Here is a 16,902-nt window from a genome sequence, read left to right as displayed (position 1 = left end):
TGGAAAGTAGCTTGCACAAGTGATCTTTGAAAAACAACAATTCCAAGAGAGATATGTTTGAAGATGAATCTTGTTAAGATCTTCAATCAATGTGTAATAACATAGTTCAAAGCTTCTTTTTCTTACTAGGTATAAACCAAATGTTGGGGACAGACTAGAGAAGTCACATCAACTTTCCTTGAGCCTTGCACTAAGACTCTCTAGTTGACTTTTTATAAAAATATGGTGTTGACAAGATAGGCATGCTATGGAGATAGAGTACGGACCAGAAGTTGAGCACCTTAAACTGAGGTATCCAGAGTCTGAGCTGTCACCAGAGGCAGGGATACCATAATTAGATGTTGTTCCTTCATAAGCTGAACTACACATTCAGAGTCATTAGATTCTGACCTTTCAGAATTTGAGACATTTGGCTTCTCTACATATGCTTTCATCAGGGTCAATTCAGAGTTGAATTTTAAGCTTATGATCCTGCACACTTGAATATATGTTAGTATATGTTAGATACCCAAAAGCTATCAAATATGGGCATCTTTCACTCCGTTTCCTTGCTAAAGTGTTCGAAACAACCTTTGTTTTTGATGAATTGCAATACAATGATAAACGATCTTGGTACCTTTGATTTGTGTGTTATTGTGCAGGAATTAGGCATGAAATAATAGAAAATGAAGCCACAAGAAAGTTAGCAAAGGGACCAAAGAAAAGATGCATTCATCAGCTTGCTCGCTAGGCGAGGGCTGTGGCGAAGGGCTCGCTAGGCGAGCGCCCAGCGAGAACCCTGCAAAAAGCTCCAGTATTTTACAGTGGCAAACATCAACAAACTCGCTAGGCGAGCTGCCAGCGAGGTGTGTAGCAAACACGTCCAGACTTGGTGAAAAGCGCAACCAGCACTCACTCGCTAGGCGAGCCATTAGCGAGCACCCAGCGAGCATTCCAGTAGCAAAACCTCTCAAGCTCGCTGGAGCGAAGGTTGGAGCGTGGGCTTCGCCTAGCAAAGGTTTTGTTCGCCCAGCGAACATGACAGTCTGGCAAAGGTTATTTCTCTGGGCGCAGGTGCCTCAGGTGCCTCATTTAGGGGCTCGCTATGCGAGCCATTCTGCTCGCCTAGCGAGCACGACAGCTCAGTAGCAGCTCTATAAGTAGCAAGGGCTACTTTTTGGAGCCATACTTTTGCACCTCCATACTTTTGTACTTTTTAGATATTTTCCAGCATTGCTCTTGGGATCTTTTGTGACCTAGAAATCATTTCTCTTCATCTCTTAATAATCTTTCACAAAAAGAAGGTGGATTCCCATCCAATCTCGATTATTCGACTCGGATGTTGATCAACCTTCTTCCAAAACTTGTTGACCAAGCTACCATGAAAATGAGTAGCTAAGTCCTTCATTTTGTCAAGGTTAGATGTAGATGATCATTAGCTTTGTGTGTAAATGGGATGATCTTCATTTGTAAACTCTTTAATGGTGAATATATGGTGAAAACTTTGTTCTTATTTAAAACTCTTTGTGTTGGTTTATGATCGAGAGATGTTTACCAAGTCTTAACCTAGGTTTTCATCCAATCTTGTTTATTAGCTAGAGATAGTAATGAATGATTTTGTTCACCATAAGGTTGAACTAAAAAGTTGTCATTTTGATAGATTGTGTTAGACATAAACAATGGATCAAAATGGGAAAACTCACAATGTGTGTTAGAGATAAACACATTGGGAGGACTTTGTGAAGTAGTTTATCATCTAGAGGAGTTTATAAGTTTTGTTGATCGAACATATACATGCAAAGTGATCGTCGAACCCTAACTTTGGCAATATTTCTCAAATATTAAAACCAAAACTTTTACCGCATTTTATTACACTTTTATGCAAGATACCGTGACAAATACCAAAACCCCATTGTTACCTTAAGCTAAGAATTAAAACAATTGTCGAAAGGCGGTGATATCTCACAGTCCCTAAGGAGACGATAACAAAAACCCGACACTTAAAATTACATTCAACAAAATGGCGCCGTTGCCGGGGATTGTGAATTGATATTGCGAGCATCGCAATGGTTGCTTAATTTTTAGCTTTCGAATTTTTGACTTGTGCTTGTAATTTGTTTGGTTTAGTTTGCAACTTACGTTTTATGCGAGGACAGATCCCTGTGGACGAACTTCTTTTTGATCCCGAGATCGAGAGAACCGCAAGGAGGCTTAATAGCAAAACGAGACGAAGGAGGCAACAGGCTAGACAACGTCAAGAACAAGGAGAAAGTTCTTCTACCACACATCCACCACCGTTCATACCTACCATAGAACCACCACCACCGCCCATTTCCACTCCATGCATAAACAGTCCAAGAAACACTGCTCAGTTTGCCAACCACACGGGAAGGCAAGCTGAGATGAAAACGGGAACTCTCAATTTATTATATGGAAGTCCATTCACCGGAATGGACCATGAAGATCCCTTTGCTTTTCTCACAAAATTTTATGAGATAGCATTGGCGGCCGGAGTGGATCAGGCTCAAGAGCTACCGTTGTTCAGAAGATTATTTCCCCACGCTTTGCTCGGCAAAGCAAAAGATTGGTACTTAGATCAAACACCAGCCGTCATGACAGACTGGAACGTGTTGGAGGAGAAGTTCATAGAGAGATTTTTCTCCCATAACCGGTTCATGGAATCCAAGACGGCCATCTCAGTGTTTGCATAAGTAATCAATGAATCCTTAAATGAAGCGTGGGAAAGATTCAAATCCATGCTTCGGAAGTGTAAAGGGCATGGATTTGATGAATTGACTCAAATCCATATTTTCAAAAATGGACTTCAACCAAATTGCAAGACGTTGTTGGATGCTACCTCGGGTGGCTCTTTATTGTCTAAAAGCGCCGAAGAAGCTACAAATATCATAAATCGAATGGCTCTAAATGATCTTCAGAGTCAAAGTAGAGGCAACTCTTTGAAGAAGCAGGGAGTGCTTGAACTTGGGACGAACGATGCCATCCTTGCCTAAAACAAACTCATCTCACAACAAGTGGAACTCTTAACGCAACAAATAAAAGAGTTGAGAGAACCTTCTAAAGCTAAACAAATAGCTTGTTGTGAGCTGTGCAAAGGTGAGCATGACACCGGATTCTGTCCACCTCCCGGGTTCGAAGAAGTAAACTACATGGCAAACCAACGGGACTACCAACCGAGACAACAACAACAACAACCTTATCAACCACACCCTCAAAATCAACAACAACATTTCCAAGGGAATCAAGGGTTCCAACCTAGGAGTAACTATTACCATAACCAAGGTTATGGAGGTGGTTCTTCTAGCCGTCAAAACCCTCCCCAAAATCCTTATCAACCTCAACAATCGCCGGTCGTAACTTCTAAGTTGGAAGAGACATTGACACAATTCATGCAAATGTCAATGGCTAACCAAAAGAGCAATGACGCGGCTATAAAAAATCTCGAGACTCAAGTTGGGCAACTTGCTAAGCAACTCGCGGAACAACAACCCGGTCCTTCCTTTTCGGCAAACACGCAAACAAATCCTAAGGAACATTGTAAAGCGATCATGACGAGAAGTGGGAGGGAGTTGATCAGTGAGAATAAAAAAAGAGATGAGAAAGAAAATGAGGAGGAAATATTGGAGGAAAATATTGATGGTGAAGTGGGGGAGTGGAGTGAGGAGGAAGAAGTTGAAAAGAACGAAAAGAATGGTGAAGTTGAAAAGAAAGAAAGTGTGGAAATTGAGAAAAATACAAGTGGTGAAGTAATGGGGGAGGAAGTGAAAAAGAAAAGAGTGAGAAGTTCTAGAGTTGCTAAGGGAAAGGAGGTAGTGAGCGCTACTCCAATCCAAAACCTTCCTTATCCTCATGCTCCATCCAAAAGGGAGAATGAACGGCATTACGCCCGGTTCATGGATATTTTTAAACAACTACAAATCAACATTCCGTTTGCCGAAGCCTTGGAGCAAATGACCAAGTATGCCAAATTCATGAAGGACATACTTACAAAAAAGCGTAGGTATACGGAACCGGAGACCATTGTCCTAGATGCGAGCTGTAGTGCAACTATTCAAAGGACGCTTCCGAAAAAAGAGGTTGATCCGGGAAGAGTCACTTTGCCGTTTAAAATTGGGGATATCTATGTCGGGAAAGGACTAATTGACTTGGGGTCAAGCATTAATCTTATACCTTTGTCTATTATAAAGAGGCTTGGCAACATTGAAATTAAGTCCATCCGAATGACGTTGCAATTGGCAGATAAGTCGACTACCCATCCTCATGGCGTAGCCCAAGATGTTTTGGTTAAAGTCGACAAATTCTTTTTCCCGATCGATTTTATTGTTATTGATATGGAAGAAGATGACGATGCTCCGCTCATCTTGGGCCGACCGTTCAAGAAAACCGCGCGAATGATGATAGACGTTGATGACGGTTTGATGAAGGTGAGAGTCCAAAATGAGGAAGTTACATTCGATCTATTCGAAGCAATGAAGCATTCAAAAGATAGAAATGATAGCTTTTGCATCGATGTGATCGAAGAGGCAATTTTGGAGGTTTCTAAGCATATTCATGAGATATCTCCTATGGAGTTAGCTCTTGACGACTCATTGGAAGTTTTCACAGCTGAAGAAGAGCAAGCTCTGGAGGAATGCTTAAGGGAACTTGATGGTTTAGACGAACTACAACCGTGGGAAGTTGAGGAGGAAGACTTGAAGAAGGAGGTTAATGACAAAAAAGCGCCTATTGAATTGAAAATATTACCTTCTACTTTGAAGTATGTATTTCTAAATGAGACCGAAGCAAAGCCTGTCATCATAAGCAACCTTTTGTCAAATGATGAAGAAGCCCGCTTGATCAATGTGCTAAAAAAAATCAAGAAGCCATGGGTTGGACTCTTTCCGATCTAAAAGGAATTAGCCCTTCCTATTGCATGCACAAGATCTTGATGGAAGAGGATTTTAAGCCGGTAGCTCAACCACAACGCCGCTTAAATCCTACCATGAAGGAGGTTGTAAGAAAAGAAGTTGTAAAGTTGTTGGATGCGGGAATGATTTACCCGATTTCGGATAGTCCATGGGTTAGTCCCGTGCATGTTGTTCCGAAGAAAGGTGGAATTACCGTGATCCGCAATGACAAGGATGAGTTGATCCCTACTAAAGTTGCAACGGGGTGGCGAATGTGTATTGATTATAGGCGGTTGAATACCGCAACTCGAAAAGATCATTTTCCACTCCCGTTCATGGATCAAATGCTCGAAAGACTCTCGGGGCAACAATACTATTGTTTCTTGGATGGCTATTCCGGGTATAACCAAATTGCGGTTGACCCGGCCAATCATGAAAAGACGACTTTCACATGTCCGTTTGGAGTTTTCGTATACCGAAAAATGCCCTTTGGGTTGTGCAATGCACCAACGACTTTCCAACGATGTGTGCAAGCCATTTTTGCCGACCTTATTGAGAAAACAATGGAAGTCTTCATGGATGACTTCTCGGTATTTGGTGGGTCCTTTAGTCTATGCTTGGCAAACTTGAAAACGGTGCTTGAAAGATGTGTGAAGACCAATCTTGTGCTTAATTGGGAGAAGTGTCACTTCATGGTGACCGAGGGGATAATGCTTGGCCATAAAGTCTCTTCAAGAGGGCTTGAAGTTGATCGTGCTAAGGTTGAAGTGATTGAAAAGTTACCTCCTCCGGTGAATGTGAAGGGAATCCGAAGCTTTTTGGGGCACGCCGGGTTCTATCGGCGCTTTATCAAAGACTTCTCAAAGGTGGCTAAGCCTTTGAGTAATTTGCTAGCTAAGGACCAGGTATTTCTCTTAACCGATGAATGTTTGCAAGCTTTTGAAACTTTGAAAGAAAAATTGGTTACCGCTCCAATTATAGTCGCTCCAAATTGGAATCTAAATTTTGAGTTAATGTGTGATGCGAGCGACTATGCAATCGGAGCGGTATTAGGCCAAAGAAAAGAAAAAAAAAATTCATGCGATACATTACGCAAGTAAAGTTATTAATGAGGCTCAAATTAACTATGCCACCACTGAAAAAGAATTACTTGCGATAGTGTATGCGCTTGAAAAGTTTAGGTCTTATCTTATAGGGTCTAAAGTCGTAGTGTATACCGACCACTCGGCGATTAAATATTTGCTCACCAAACCAGATTCGAAGCAAAGGCTCATCCGTTGGATCCTCTTGTTGCAAGAATTTGATGTTGAAATCAAAGACAAGAAAGGATCGGAAAATTTGGTGGCGGATCATTTATCCCGCTTAGTTAATGTGGAGGTTACGGCGTCAGAGAAGGAAATCCGGGAAGAATTTCCTGATGAAAAACTCCTCAAAGTTCAAGTTAGGCCGTGGTTTGCAGACTTTGCGAACCACAAGGCTAGTGGTTTTGTGCCTCCCGACCTAACTTCGAACCAAAAAAGGAAGTTTCTTTCGGATGCCAAGTATTACGTATGGGATGACCCGTACTTGTTTAAGTTGGGTAGTGATAACCTTTTAAGGAGATGCGTTACTGGCGATGAAGCGCAGAGCATCCTTTGGCATTGTCACAACTCGCCTTACGGAGGACACTATAATGGGGTGAGAACGGCCACTAAAATCCTTCAGTCAGGATTTTATTGGCCCACTATTTTCAAAGACGCACATACCCATGCGCAAAGTTGTGATAGTTGCCAGAGAAGCGGTGGGATTGGTAAGAGAGACGAGATGCCTCTCCAAAACATCCAAGAGGTCGAAGTATTTGATTGTTGGGGCATCGATTTTGTAGGATCATTCCCACCCTCTTATAGTAACGAGTATATGCTTGTCGCAGTTGATAACGTTTCTAAGTGGGTTGAGGCGATTGCCTCACCTCGGGCGGATGCGAAAACGGTAATAAATTTTTTGAAGAAAAACATATTTTCCCGTTTCGGAACCCCCCGAGTGTTGATAAGTGACGGAGGGTCACACTTTTGTAATGCACCGTTGGAAAGCATTTTAAAACATTACGGTGTATCACACAGAGTGACAACTCCGTATCACCCACAGGCTAATGGGCAAGCTGAGGTCTCTAATCGTGAGATTAAGAGAATCCTCGAAAAAACTGTGTCAAATTCGAAAAAAGAGTGGTCACAAAAATTGGATGAAGCGTTATGGGCATACCGTACCGCCTTTAAAGCTCCAATTGGCCTAACTCCTTTTCAATTGGTGTTTGGTAAAACTTGCCATTTGTCGGTCGAATTGGAGCACAAAGCCTTGTGGGCTCTGAAATTTTTAAATTTTGAAAATGATTTGGCCGGTGAGAAAAGGAAGGTGCAACTGCTTGAGTTGGAAGAGATGCGCAATGCCGCATATCACTCAAGTTGGTTGTACAAAGAGAAGGTAAAAAAATACCATGACAAAAAGCTCTGAAAGAAAGAATTTGTGCCAGGACAGTTGGTCCTACTGTTCAATTCCAGGTTGAAGTTATTCCCCGGAAAGTTGAAATCAAAATGGTCCGGGCCATTTCGGGTAAAAGAAGTTAAGGAGTACGGAGCTATTGTCATTGAGGACATGGAAAAGAAGGACAGTTGGACCATTAATGGCCAACGTTTGAAGGTTTATCTTGGCGGTCATGTGGATCGCGAGAGCTGTGCTATTCCTTTGGATGCTCCTCGGTGAGCATCGCACCGTCGAGCTTATCCGACGTTAAACAAGCGCTTGTTGGGAGGCACCCCAACATTGTAAGTATTTATAGTTTTTCTGTTGTGTCGTATTGGGATTCCAATTGTTAATACTTGCTGAATGTACCAAGGAATACTATTTTTGAAAAAGCAAATGCTGTCATGCTTGCTAGATGCTCGCTAGGCGAAGCAGTAGCGAGCAGATCCGCTAGCTGCTCGCTAGGCAAAGCAGAGGTGAGCGCTGCGTGGCAGCACTTATTTGATTATCAGCAGGCCACTCAGTTTGGGCCCAAACACAATTTTCCTTTTTACAATTCTGCTGAAGCACTCTCACGAACACTCACAGGCACTCTCTCACATTTCATCTCTCTCACAAACACTCAAACCCTAAACTGAAGCATTGTAACCCTCACTGCATTTCAAATTAAATCAATCTATTTTACTAAGGTTTGCCCTAATTCCATTTCTTTATGTTTGAACTTTGTAAATTTCTGATTTGCATGTCATTTAGGGTGAATTTGGGGGAATGGGTATTTTAGGTTTTGCATGTGGGTTTGGAATTACATGGAACCATTCTTTTCTTGATAGATCATTTTGTTCTGAAATAGATTACATGAGAACTTGGGTTTTGCCAAAATTTCATTGTAAACATTGCAGAACCCAAAAATCCCGTAAAGTTCGCTAGCAACTCGCTAGGCGAACCAGTGGCGAGCATTCGCTGCCACTTCGCTAGGCGAAGCAGCAGCGAGCATGACAGTTGTTGGAATTCTGGTTTTGCTTTCTAATCTGTTTTGTGTTTGTGTTGCCTCCTCTCTATGTTTTGCAGATGGAATCCAGATCCGGAGCTTCGAAAAAGAGAAAGGGCGGGAACACCTCCCGTCCCGTACCAATACAATTCGACACCGACAAATTTGTCGGGCCAAAGCAAGCCGCAAGATATATTGCTTTGGAAAAACGAAATATTTTACCGGAAAAGAGATTCTTAATCAACCCTGAAGGCACGAACCGAACATTCGCCGGGTTGATCAACAGCAAAAAGTGGGATCGGTTAATATCCCCCCTGGAGCATTACGATATCGCAACAGTGCGTGAGTTCTATGCGAATGCACTGCCTGATGATGACGAGCCATTCACATGGACATCTAGAGTGTCCGACCATCCTGTTGCGTTCGATCGGGATGCAATTAACCGTGTCCTGGGTGAACCGCTCCAACTGGGAGCCGAGGAGTGAGACACCTACCACCAAGAATTAAGGCTTCACCGGGATACTGATGCAATTTCTGCTGCCCTGCTTTTGAGAGGGAAATCAGTTGAGCTGAACCCATCTGGGGTTCCCATGAGATACCATAGGGAGGACATGACTCCCTTGGCTCAACTGATCCTTTTGTTGGTTCTTACAAACATCACACCCAAGTCTCATACTTCTACAGTGCCGATCCCAGTGGCACACTTGGTACACAGCATCCTCACTAACGTCCAGATTGATGTGGCGAGGATTATTGCTTATGAGTTGAAGTCCGTGATTGAAAGCGGGCTAAAGTCGGGGGCACGAGTGAATTGTCCCCTGGCTTTCCCTTGCCTAATCATGAGTTTGTGCATGCAAGCGAGGGTGAGGCTACCCTCTAGGGGTCAAGTAAGGATCCCGCCACCCATTGATGACAGCTACGTGGCCAAGTTTTGCAAACCAAAGAATGTACGAGGTAGTTCAGCTGCTGAGGTTACCGGGGCTTCTGATGGTCCTGGTACTTCTACTCTAGGATCCGATCCTTTCCAGCAGGCTGTCTGCAATTACAACTGGGAGTGGATGGCGGCAACTCAGCGTGCCATGCTCGATATGCACGATTCTATGCAGCTGTTACAGCTGCAGGCACATGACCCCTCCGGTGATCACTCATTGATGACGCGTGAGCAGTTTCTACAAAACGCTAGCTGGCCTGTGGACAGGCCTGTGTTTGGAGAGGGGGCGGGTGCTAGTGCTTCTTATGGTGCTGCTGATGGAGATGATGATGATGATGATGATGATGATGATGATGATGATGAGGCTACCGGTCCTGAAGCCGGTAGTGATGAGGGTTCTGAGTCCTTGGAGGGCTAAGTTATTTTATTTTTCATATTATGTTTTATTTTTATTGTATTTTCAGAATTGTCTATTTTAATTTTGGCTATGTACTTTTGGGGTGTTTTGTCCCCCATGAACAAATTTAAATTTTGAAGTAATGTTATTATTTATGTTTTAAATTTCTTCTGTTTTAATAAATTTTTGGTTGGTTGAGTGTCAAACCTTCTAGATTGGTTGCTCCTCAAAGAAGTATCCAATGAAGGTGCATCCGAGCTTGGATGGTAATGATAAAAATAAACAAGTGAACAATGCTAAGGTACATGGTTACCTCCGGCTAGAATTTTAGAATGCACTAAGAACTTTACTCTTTTTTGTAATTGAGTATTGTCTTTTTGCAACATAATTGAATGAATGTTTCATCTAGGACTTAAAACCACAAATTGTGAGGAAACCTCCATTTTACACTTAAATGCTGGATTCTAATAAGCTTTGTTGATTCATTTGATTCATGCTTTATCTTTTATTATTGTGAATATGTGGAAGCAATTAGAAATGATCAAGGCACTTGTTTTTTATCGAGCACAACCAGTTCCAAATACAACTTACCTGTGAGCAGAGAGAGTATTCGTTAACCCCTTTGAGCTTAAACAGTTGAGTCTCAGCTTGAAATAAAGCGAGATTTCAAAAATCTTTTTCTTGAAACCCGGAAAATTTTGATAATTGTTCTTTTGCCGTAAAAAGTCAAGAGCCTTCACTTAGGGTGAGTAAGAAATAAGTTGGGGAGAACGAAAATGAGAATCGGTAAGTGCCACAACTCTTGAAAAACCGAGCAAGCATATAAAAAAAATTTATTAGAAATGAGAAACATCTGTTTTGTAAATATGATGTGAAAGAAAAGAAAAAAATAGAGAAAATAAAAATGAATGTTTGCTTGGAAGAAAAATAGTGAAAAACAAATATTGAGTTGTGAAATAAGAGTTGTGAAGGTTTCAAATGAGAAATAAATGGAACGAAGTTGAGATGTGTGAATAATGTACAGTGAATGTCTCTTTTGCATCGGCAATTTCGTTTTCAATGGCCTTAGAAATGACCCTTGTTTGTTAACCTAACCAAGCTTCAACCGAAAAGCCCTTAGTGATCTTCGTGCTTCCACATTACCATTTATAATTGTTAGACATTGTATGAATTGAATTGATTTCTTCATTGTTTGTAAGAGAGTGAGATTATTCCCGCGGTTGCAAACACATAATTTCTTCAATCCTTATTCGAAGAGGAGAGATAGGGCGATTCATTCAAGATAATATTGTTGTAGATAGATACATATTTCGCATTGCTACTAAGTCTTAGTTCTTGTGTATTATTTTATTCTAACCGTTGGAAATTTGTATCTGCTGATTCACTTGTGTTTGAGCCGTTTTATCCGATTTCGGAGAAACCTTTTTCTTAATGCAAATCCTCTTGTCCTTCAAGAGGCATACTTTGCTTGAGGACAAGCAAGAATCTAGTTGGGGAGAGTTGTTAGATACCCAAAAGTGCTTATTTGAGCTATCAAATATGGGCATCTTTCACTCTGTTTCCTTGCTAAAGTGTTCGAAACAACCTTTGTTTTTGATGAATTGCAATACAATGATAAACGATCTTGGTACCTTTGATTTGTGTGTTATTGTGCATGAATTAGGCATGAAATAATAGAAAATTAAGCCACAAGAAAGTTGGCAAAGGGACCAAAGAAAAGATGCATTCATCAGCTTGCTCGCTAGGCGAGGGCTGTGGCGAAGGGCTCGCTAGGCGAGCGCCCAGCGAGAACCCAGCGAAAAGCTCCAGTATTTTACAGTGGCAAACATCAACAAACTCGCTAAGCGAGCTGCCAGCGAGGTGTGTAGCGAACACGTCCAGACTTGGTGAAAAGCGCAGCCAGCACTCACTCGCTAGGCGAGCCATTAGCGAGCTCCCAGCGAGCATTCCAGTAGCAAAACCTCTCAAGCTCGCTGGAGCGAAGGTTGAAGCGTGGGCTTCGCCTAGCGAAGGTTTTGTTCGCCCAGCGAACATGACAGTCTGGCAAAGGTTATTTCTCTGGGCGCAGGTGCCTCAGGTGCCTCATTTAGGGGCTCGCTATGCGAGCCATTCTGCTCGCCTAGCGAGCACGACAGCTCAGTAGCAGCTCTATAAGTAGCAAGGGCTACTTTTTGGAGCCATACTTTTGCACCTCCATACTTTTGTACTTTTTAGATATTTTCCAGCATTGCTCTTGGGATCTTTTGTGACCTAGAAATCATTTCTCTTCATCTCTTAATAATCTTTCACAAAAAGAAGGTGGATTCCCATCCAATCTCGATTATTCGACTCGGATGTTGATCAACCTTCTTCCAAAACTTGTTGACCAAGCTACCATGAAAATGAGTAGCTAAGTCCTTCATTTTGTCAAGGTTAGATGTAGATGATCATTAGCTTTGTGTGTAAATGGGATGATCTTCATTTGTAAACTCTTTAATGGTGAATATATGGTGAAAACTTTGTTCTTATTCAAAACTCTTTGTGTTGGTTTATGATCGAGAGATGTTTACCAACTCTTAACCTAGGTTTTCATCTAATCTTGTTTATTAGCTAGAGATAGTAATGAATGATTTTGTTCACCATAAGGTTGAACCAAAAAGTTGTCATTTTGATAGATTGTGTTAGAGATAAACAATGGATCAAAATGGGAAAACTCACAATGTGTGTTAGAGATAAACACATTGGGAGGACTTTGTGAAATAGTTTATCATCTAGAGGAGTTTATAAGTTTTGTTGATCGAACATATACATGCAAAGTGATCGTCGAACCCTAACTTTGGCAATATTTCTCAAATATTAAAACCAAAACTTTTACCGCATTTTATTACACTTTTATGCAAGATACCGTGACAAATACCAAAACCCCATTGTTACCTTAAGCTAAGAATTAAAACAACTGTCGAAAGGCGGTGATATCTCACAATCCCTGTGGAGACGATAACAAAAACCCGACACTTAAAATTACATTCAACAGTATACCCAATTATTTTTTAAGTATTTTGTTATCATCAAAACCTAAGAGATGTGAACAATTTTGTTCTAACATATTTTATTCCAAACAGCCATATCATATGATAAGAATAGATATGCATGGCTAAATACATCATTTCTAAAACCAGTATTACCCCGAATAAACATTCATTGGCATTTATTAGTACACATAATAGAAACATACATATTTATCAGAACATAGGCACATAATATGTATCTCACATACACACAAAAGGAAGACAATACACATTAATATTAATCTATACTACCCCAAGGTTTAAGACATTGATCAGTTTTACATTCAGTACGTGATGCTAAATAAAGGAAAGGGTAGTGAGAAATGTATCTCAATGGCTTTATAGTTGATGATGATGGAAGGAAAAGGAGTATGTATAAAAAAACCACAACCATAATAAATATAAAAGTCATAACTAAAAATACATTGGCCAACCAACTAAGTTTACTGATGACCGTGTAAAGACCTGCCGTGAAAGCCAAAGATAATGAAATGAGAGCAATTCCAAGAAGTGGCATCACAATCTTGAGAGTGAAAGTCACCAATTCAGTTAATCCAAGTTTTGCCCAAAAGAGTATGATTGTAGCACTAATGGAACTGAACAATGATATTGTGATTAAGATAGTGAAAATTTGAAACATTGCATGATTTAAGTTATTTGCTTTTCCATCTGCTTGACCTGGAACACTTAAACATGCTGCTACTGATGCTGTTACTATAAGGGTTGAAACAACTGTAAGGCTTTCTAATCTATCCTTATATCTTTCTGAAACATTTTCTTTTTCTTTACTTTGTTTCTCACTTTTTTGGGATTCTTCAATCTGATTTAGGTTTTTATCTTTACCTTGTTCTATTTTTTGTGAATTTGAATCACTTGGTTTAGATTCAATTTGGAGTCTTACTTTCCTTGGACTTTGCTTTGCACCAACTGATTTCAATGCAGTCCATGTAAGATGCTGAAAATATTGAAAACATTGTAAAAACTTTCTTAAGAATTGCTAAATCATAATTTGTTAGTGTTTAAGACAAATTTAATGATTGATTTCACATTTTCTAAAGCTTAAAAGAGGATAGAATAACTTGCCTGTCTCAAAGATGATTTTTCAACCTCATAAAATGTCAAGAGCCGTTTCATTGTTTTTGTTAGCCAAATCAAGATCCACTCTTTTGTTTTTTTGGTTAACCAAGTAGTACACAGTTGTAGGATGACATGATCTTGCAGCCAAATGCAAAGGGGTGTCTCCTTTAATGTCTTTTTGGTTTATCAGTTTATGATGTTCCGGAATTTCACTTTGTAATATGTAGCATACCACCTCATGTTTTCCATGGTTCGCTGCAATGTGAAGAATATTACGCTCATGAGAAGTGTCAAGCATCTCTGTTGGATCTGGACAGTACTGTAACAACTTCTTCACTACTTCCACATGGCCACCATAAGATGCTAGATGAATTGGGAAATAACCATACTTGTCTCTTTTAATGGTGCAACATTTACATAATCCAAGTAATAAATCAACACCTTCGAGGTAACCTATAGATGCAGCATAATGAAGAGGAAGCCTTTCATGTTTGTCCTTTGAATGAATCCAAGTTGGCTTATGTTTTAGTATGATCCTCAATATTTCTGACACAAAAACATAACATTTATAGCCAATATATATTGTATCTATTTCTTAATAGAATTTCAATTATTTGAGAAATGTTTTTTATTAAAATTCTTTTGCAAAACATTTCATATCTTTAGTAAAATCAAATATCTCACAAATTAGGCAATGCTCTTGTGAATTTCAACTAATAAAAAGTAGTGCTAAGGCCAAACATATAAAGATATTGTTCCAAGATATAAGGGTACATGAGTGTATTTCAAGGATGTCATGGTTGAGACTAGTCGATTACTCACACATGAATGTTAGGAAATCTCAAATGTGCATCATTTCATATCAAAAAGTCACTATGTCGTTGGGCTCTTTTGTGATTAAAGCTTTGTTCCTGTATAAATGGTAAAAATGTGGTTATTCTTTGACCTGAAGTAATTCTAATGGGATTTCAAAGGTGATCTAAAGTTGTAGAATAAAGAAGTGTTTGAAAATTTGTATTAAAGGATTGAAAACCTTAGAGAGAGGATTAAGTTGATTAATAATATAAGGGAGATTATTGTTCTCTTATTGGAGAATGACACTCAATGCATTTGTTCCAAACCTTTGGAAAATTAAAGAAATATCTATGATTTGTAACTTTGTTTTGTTTAGAAATAATTTTGGATTAAATATGTTTGTATTCTTCCTAAGTATCACAAATTTCGTTTTTATTTCTTCAAAATATTGTTTTCAAAGAATAGTTCTATTAAAAAATTTCATCCATTTTTTTTTGTCTCTTTTCCAACTTAGCTATAATTTTTATAACTTAACGACAATAATTAGAGACAGAATTAGCGACAGGTTCTTACTTAACAATTGAATTGTTGACAATTTTAGCGACGGTTTTAGTATTAGAGATCAAAAGTATTAATGAAATTTTTAGAAAGATCATCTAACCATGTTTCTAAGCATGTAAACATGTAATCACATACCTTGATTACGCATCATGATTGCTACTACTAAGGGCGATAATCCCTTTGGCCTTAAATCATTCTTGCGACACTTGTCCAATATTAGGTCGACTGCATCCTTATTTTCATTTTCAACTGCAAGGTAAAGTGCTGTTTTCTTTTCATGATTAACAATATCAATTGCATAATTGTAACAACTATTTGACAAAGACTTCTTGTTCTGATCTTCAGTTTTGAAAAGTTCACAAACTTTGAAAATCAAAGTCCCTCCAATTTTGCTCTTGTCACATAACATTGCCTCATGAAACATAGTGTTGCCTTGATCATTATCCCGTGTCACAAAGTATAATAGTTCCTCGGTAATAGTCTGTTCGAATTCTTCATTTGTTAGACCGCTGCCAAGCGACATTCCTTTTAAAGTCTCTATTAGAAAACTAGTATAACCTTCTAATAGAATTTTAACGGTCGAGATGTTTCCACCTCTTGCAGCAACATGTAAGACACTATCATTGTTTTTATTATTTGGTGACAAAAGCTTTGGGGCGCGTTCAATTAAAAGAGTTGCAATCTCATCATTACCATTCCAAGCTGCAATATGTAGCACATTGTTTTCCATAGGGGTTTTAATTTCAGTTAGATTCAAAGATTCATCTAACAAATTCTTTGGACCTCCATATACCAAGTGATATGCTTCACTAATCAAATTAATTTGATTATCGAATTCGCAACATGTTTTAATGACATCAATGATTTCAGAGGGTTTAGTTTCAAGTTCAGATTCTTTCTCTTTACTAATCATCTTCCTTGACAAGGCTTCATCTTGCAATGGTTGATAAAAAAAGAATTTTTTTTCTGTACCAGGTGACATTTTCAAATCTCAACCTGTGGATGAAAAGATTATATCTTGAATACCTTCGATCCAAAATTCAAAATGATAATGAATGTTAATATTATTGAAAAACATCAATCTTATTGCTTGAATCTTTAAAAGACTTCAATATATGTAAAATAAAAAATGCAAAAAAAAATTAAAAGAATATGTAAAGAAAATAAATATTGATATGATATATAGAGAGAAATAAGAAGATGCCAAAATAATTTAATACGGACATTCTATAAATGAAATGTATTTTTCTAAATTATTAAGATATTTCAAAATTAATTATTGCATGACACTATAAAATTATTATATACATTGACTATTAAATTTTTATATATGTAGAAAATTTAAAGTTATGATGAATTAAAATTTAATGACAAACCAAAATATTGTTTGAACAGCTTCAAGCTCGATCACCCAGCTAATAAATCAGCTTTCCCCTTGCGTTCTAGTTTCTACTGATGTCTCTATATAGTATTGAATATGATTCTTTAAGTTCTTTACGTGTGAATTGTTAAGTATCTACTTTCTCTTTTGTTCTATTTAAGCTTTTCCTTTGCAATTAAAGAACAATTCTTTTCTCTATCAACAATAAAAGATATATATCCTCCCTTTCTTCATTAGGAAGGACGATTAAACAAATTTTCTAAAAGATTCCCTTTCATTTGACATATTGTTTTATTAAAGTTTATAGGAAAACAAGCAAGAAACACACACCAACAAGCCCGAAAAA

General features: G+C 38.8%; 1 protein-coding gene across 1 annotated transcript; it reads right to left on the bottom strand.

Moving 5' to 3' along the window:
• Positions 1-12,712: 12,712 nt before the first annotated feature.
• On the bottom strand, positions 12,713-16,601 carry LOC127118026 (protein ACCELERATED CELL DEATH 6-like). Its single transcript, XM_051048158.1, is given in 4 exon segments — positions 12,713-13,697; positions 13,826-13,856; positions 13,858-14,365; positions 15,311-16,601. Coding segments are annotated over 4 exon segments (2,103 nt in total). The 5' UTR covers positions 16,158-16,601; the 3' UTR covers positions 12,713-12,980.
• Positions 16,602-16,902: the final 301 nt, after the last annotated feature.

Source organism: Lathyrus oleraceus, chromosome 2 (genome assembly GCF_024323335.1).
Source record: "Lathyrus oleraceus cultivar Zhongwan6 chromosome 2, CAAS_Psat_ZW6_1.0, whole genome shotgun sequence".
In the NCBI taxonomy this organism is placed as follows: Eukaryota; Viridiplantae; Streptophyta; class Magnoliopsida; order Fabales; family Fabaceae; genus Lathyrus; species Lathyrus oleraceus.
This window is presented reverse-complemented; position numbering and strand designations above follow the sequence as displayed.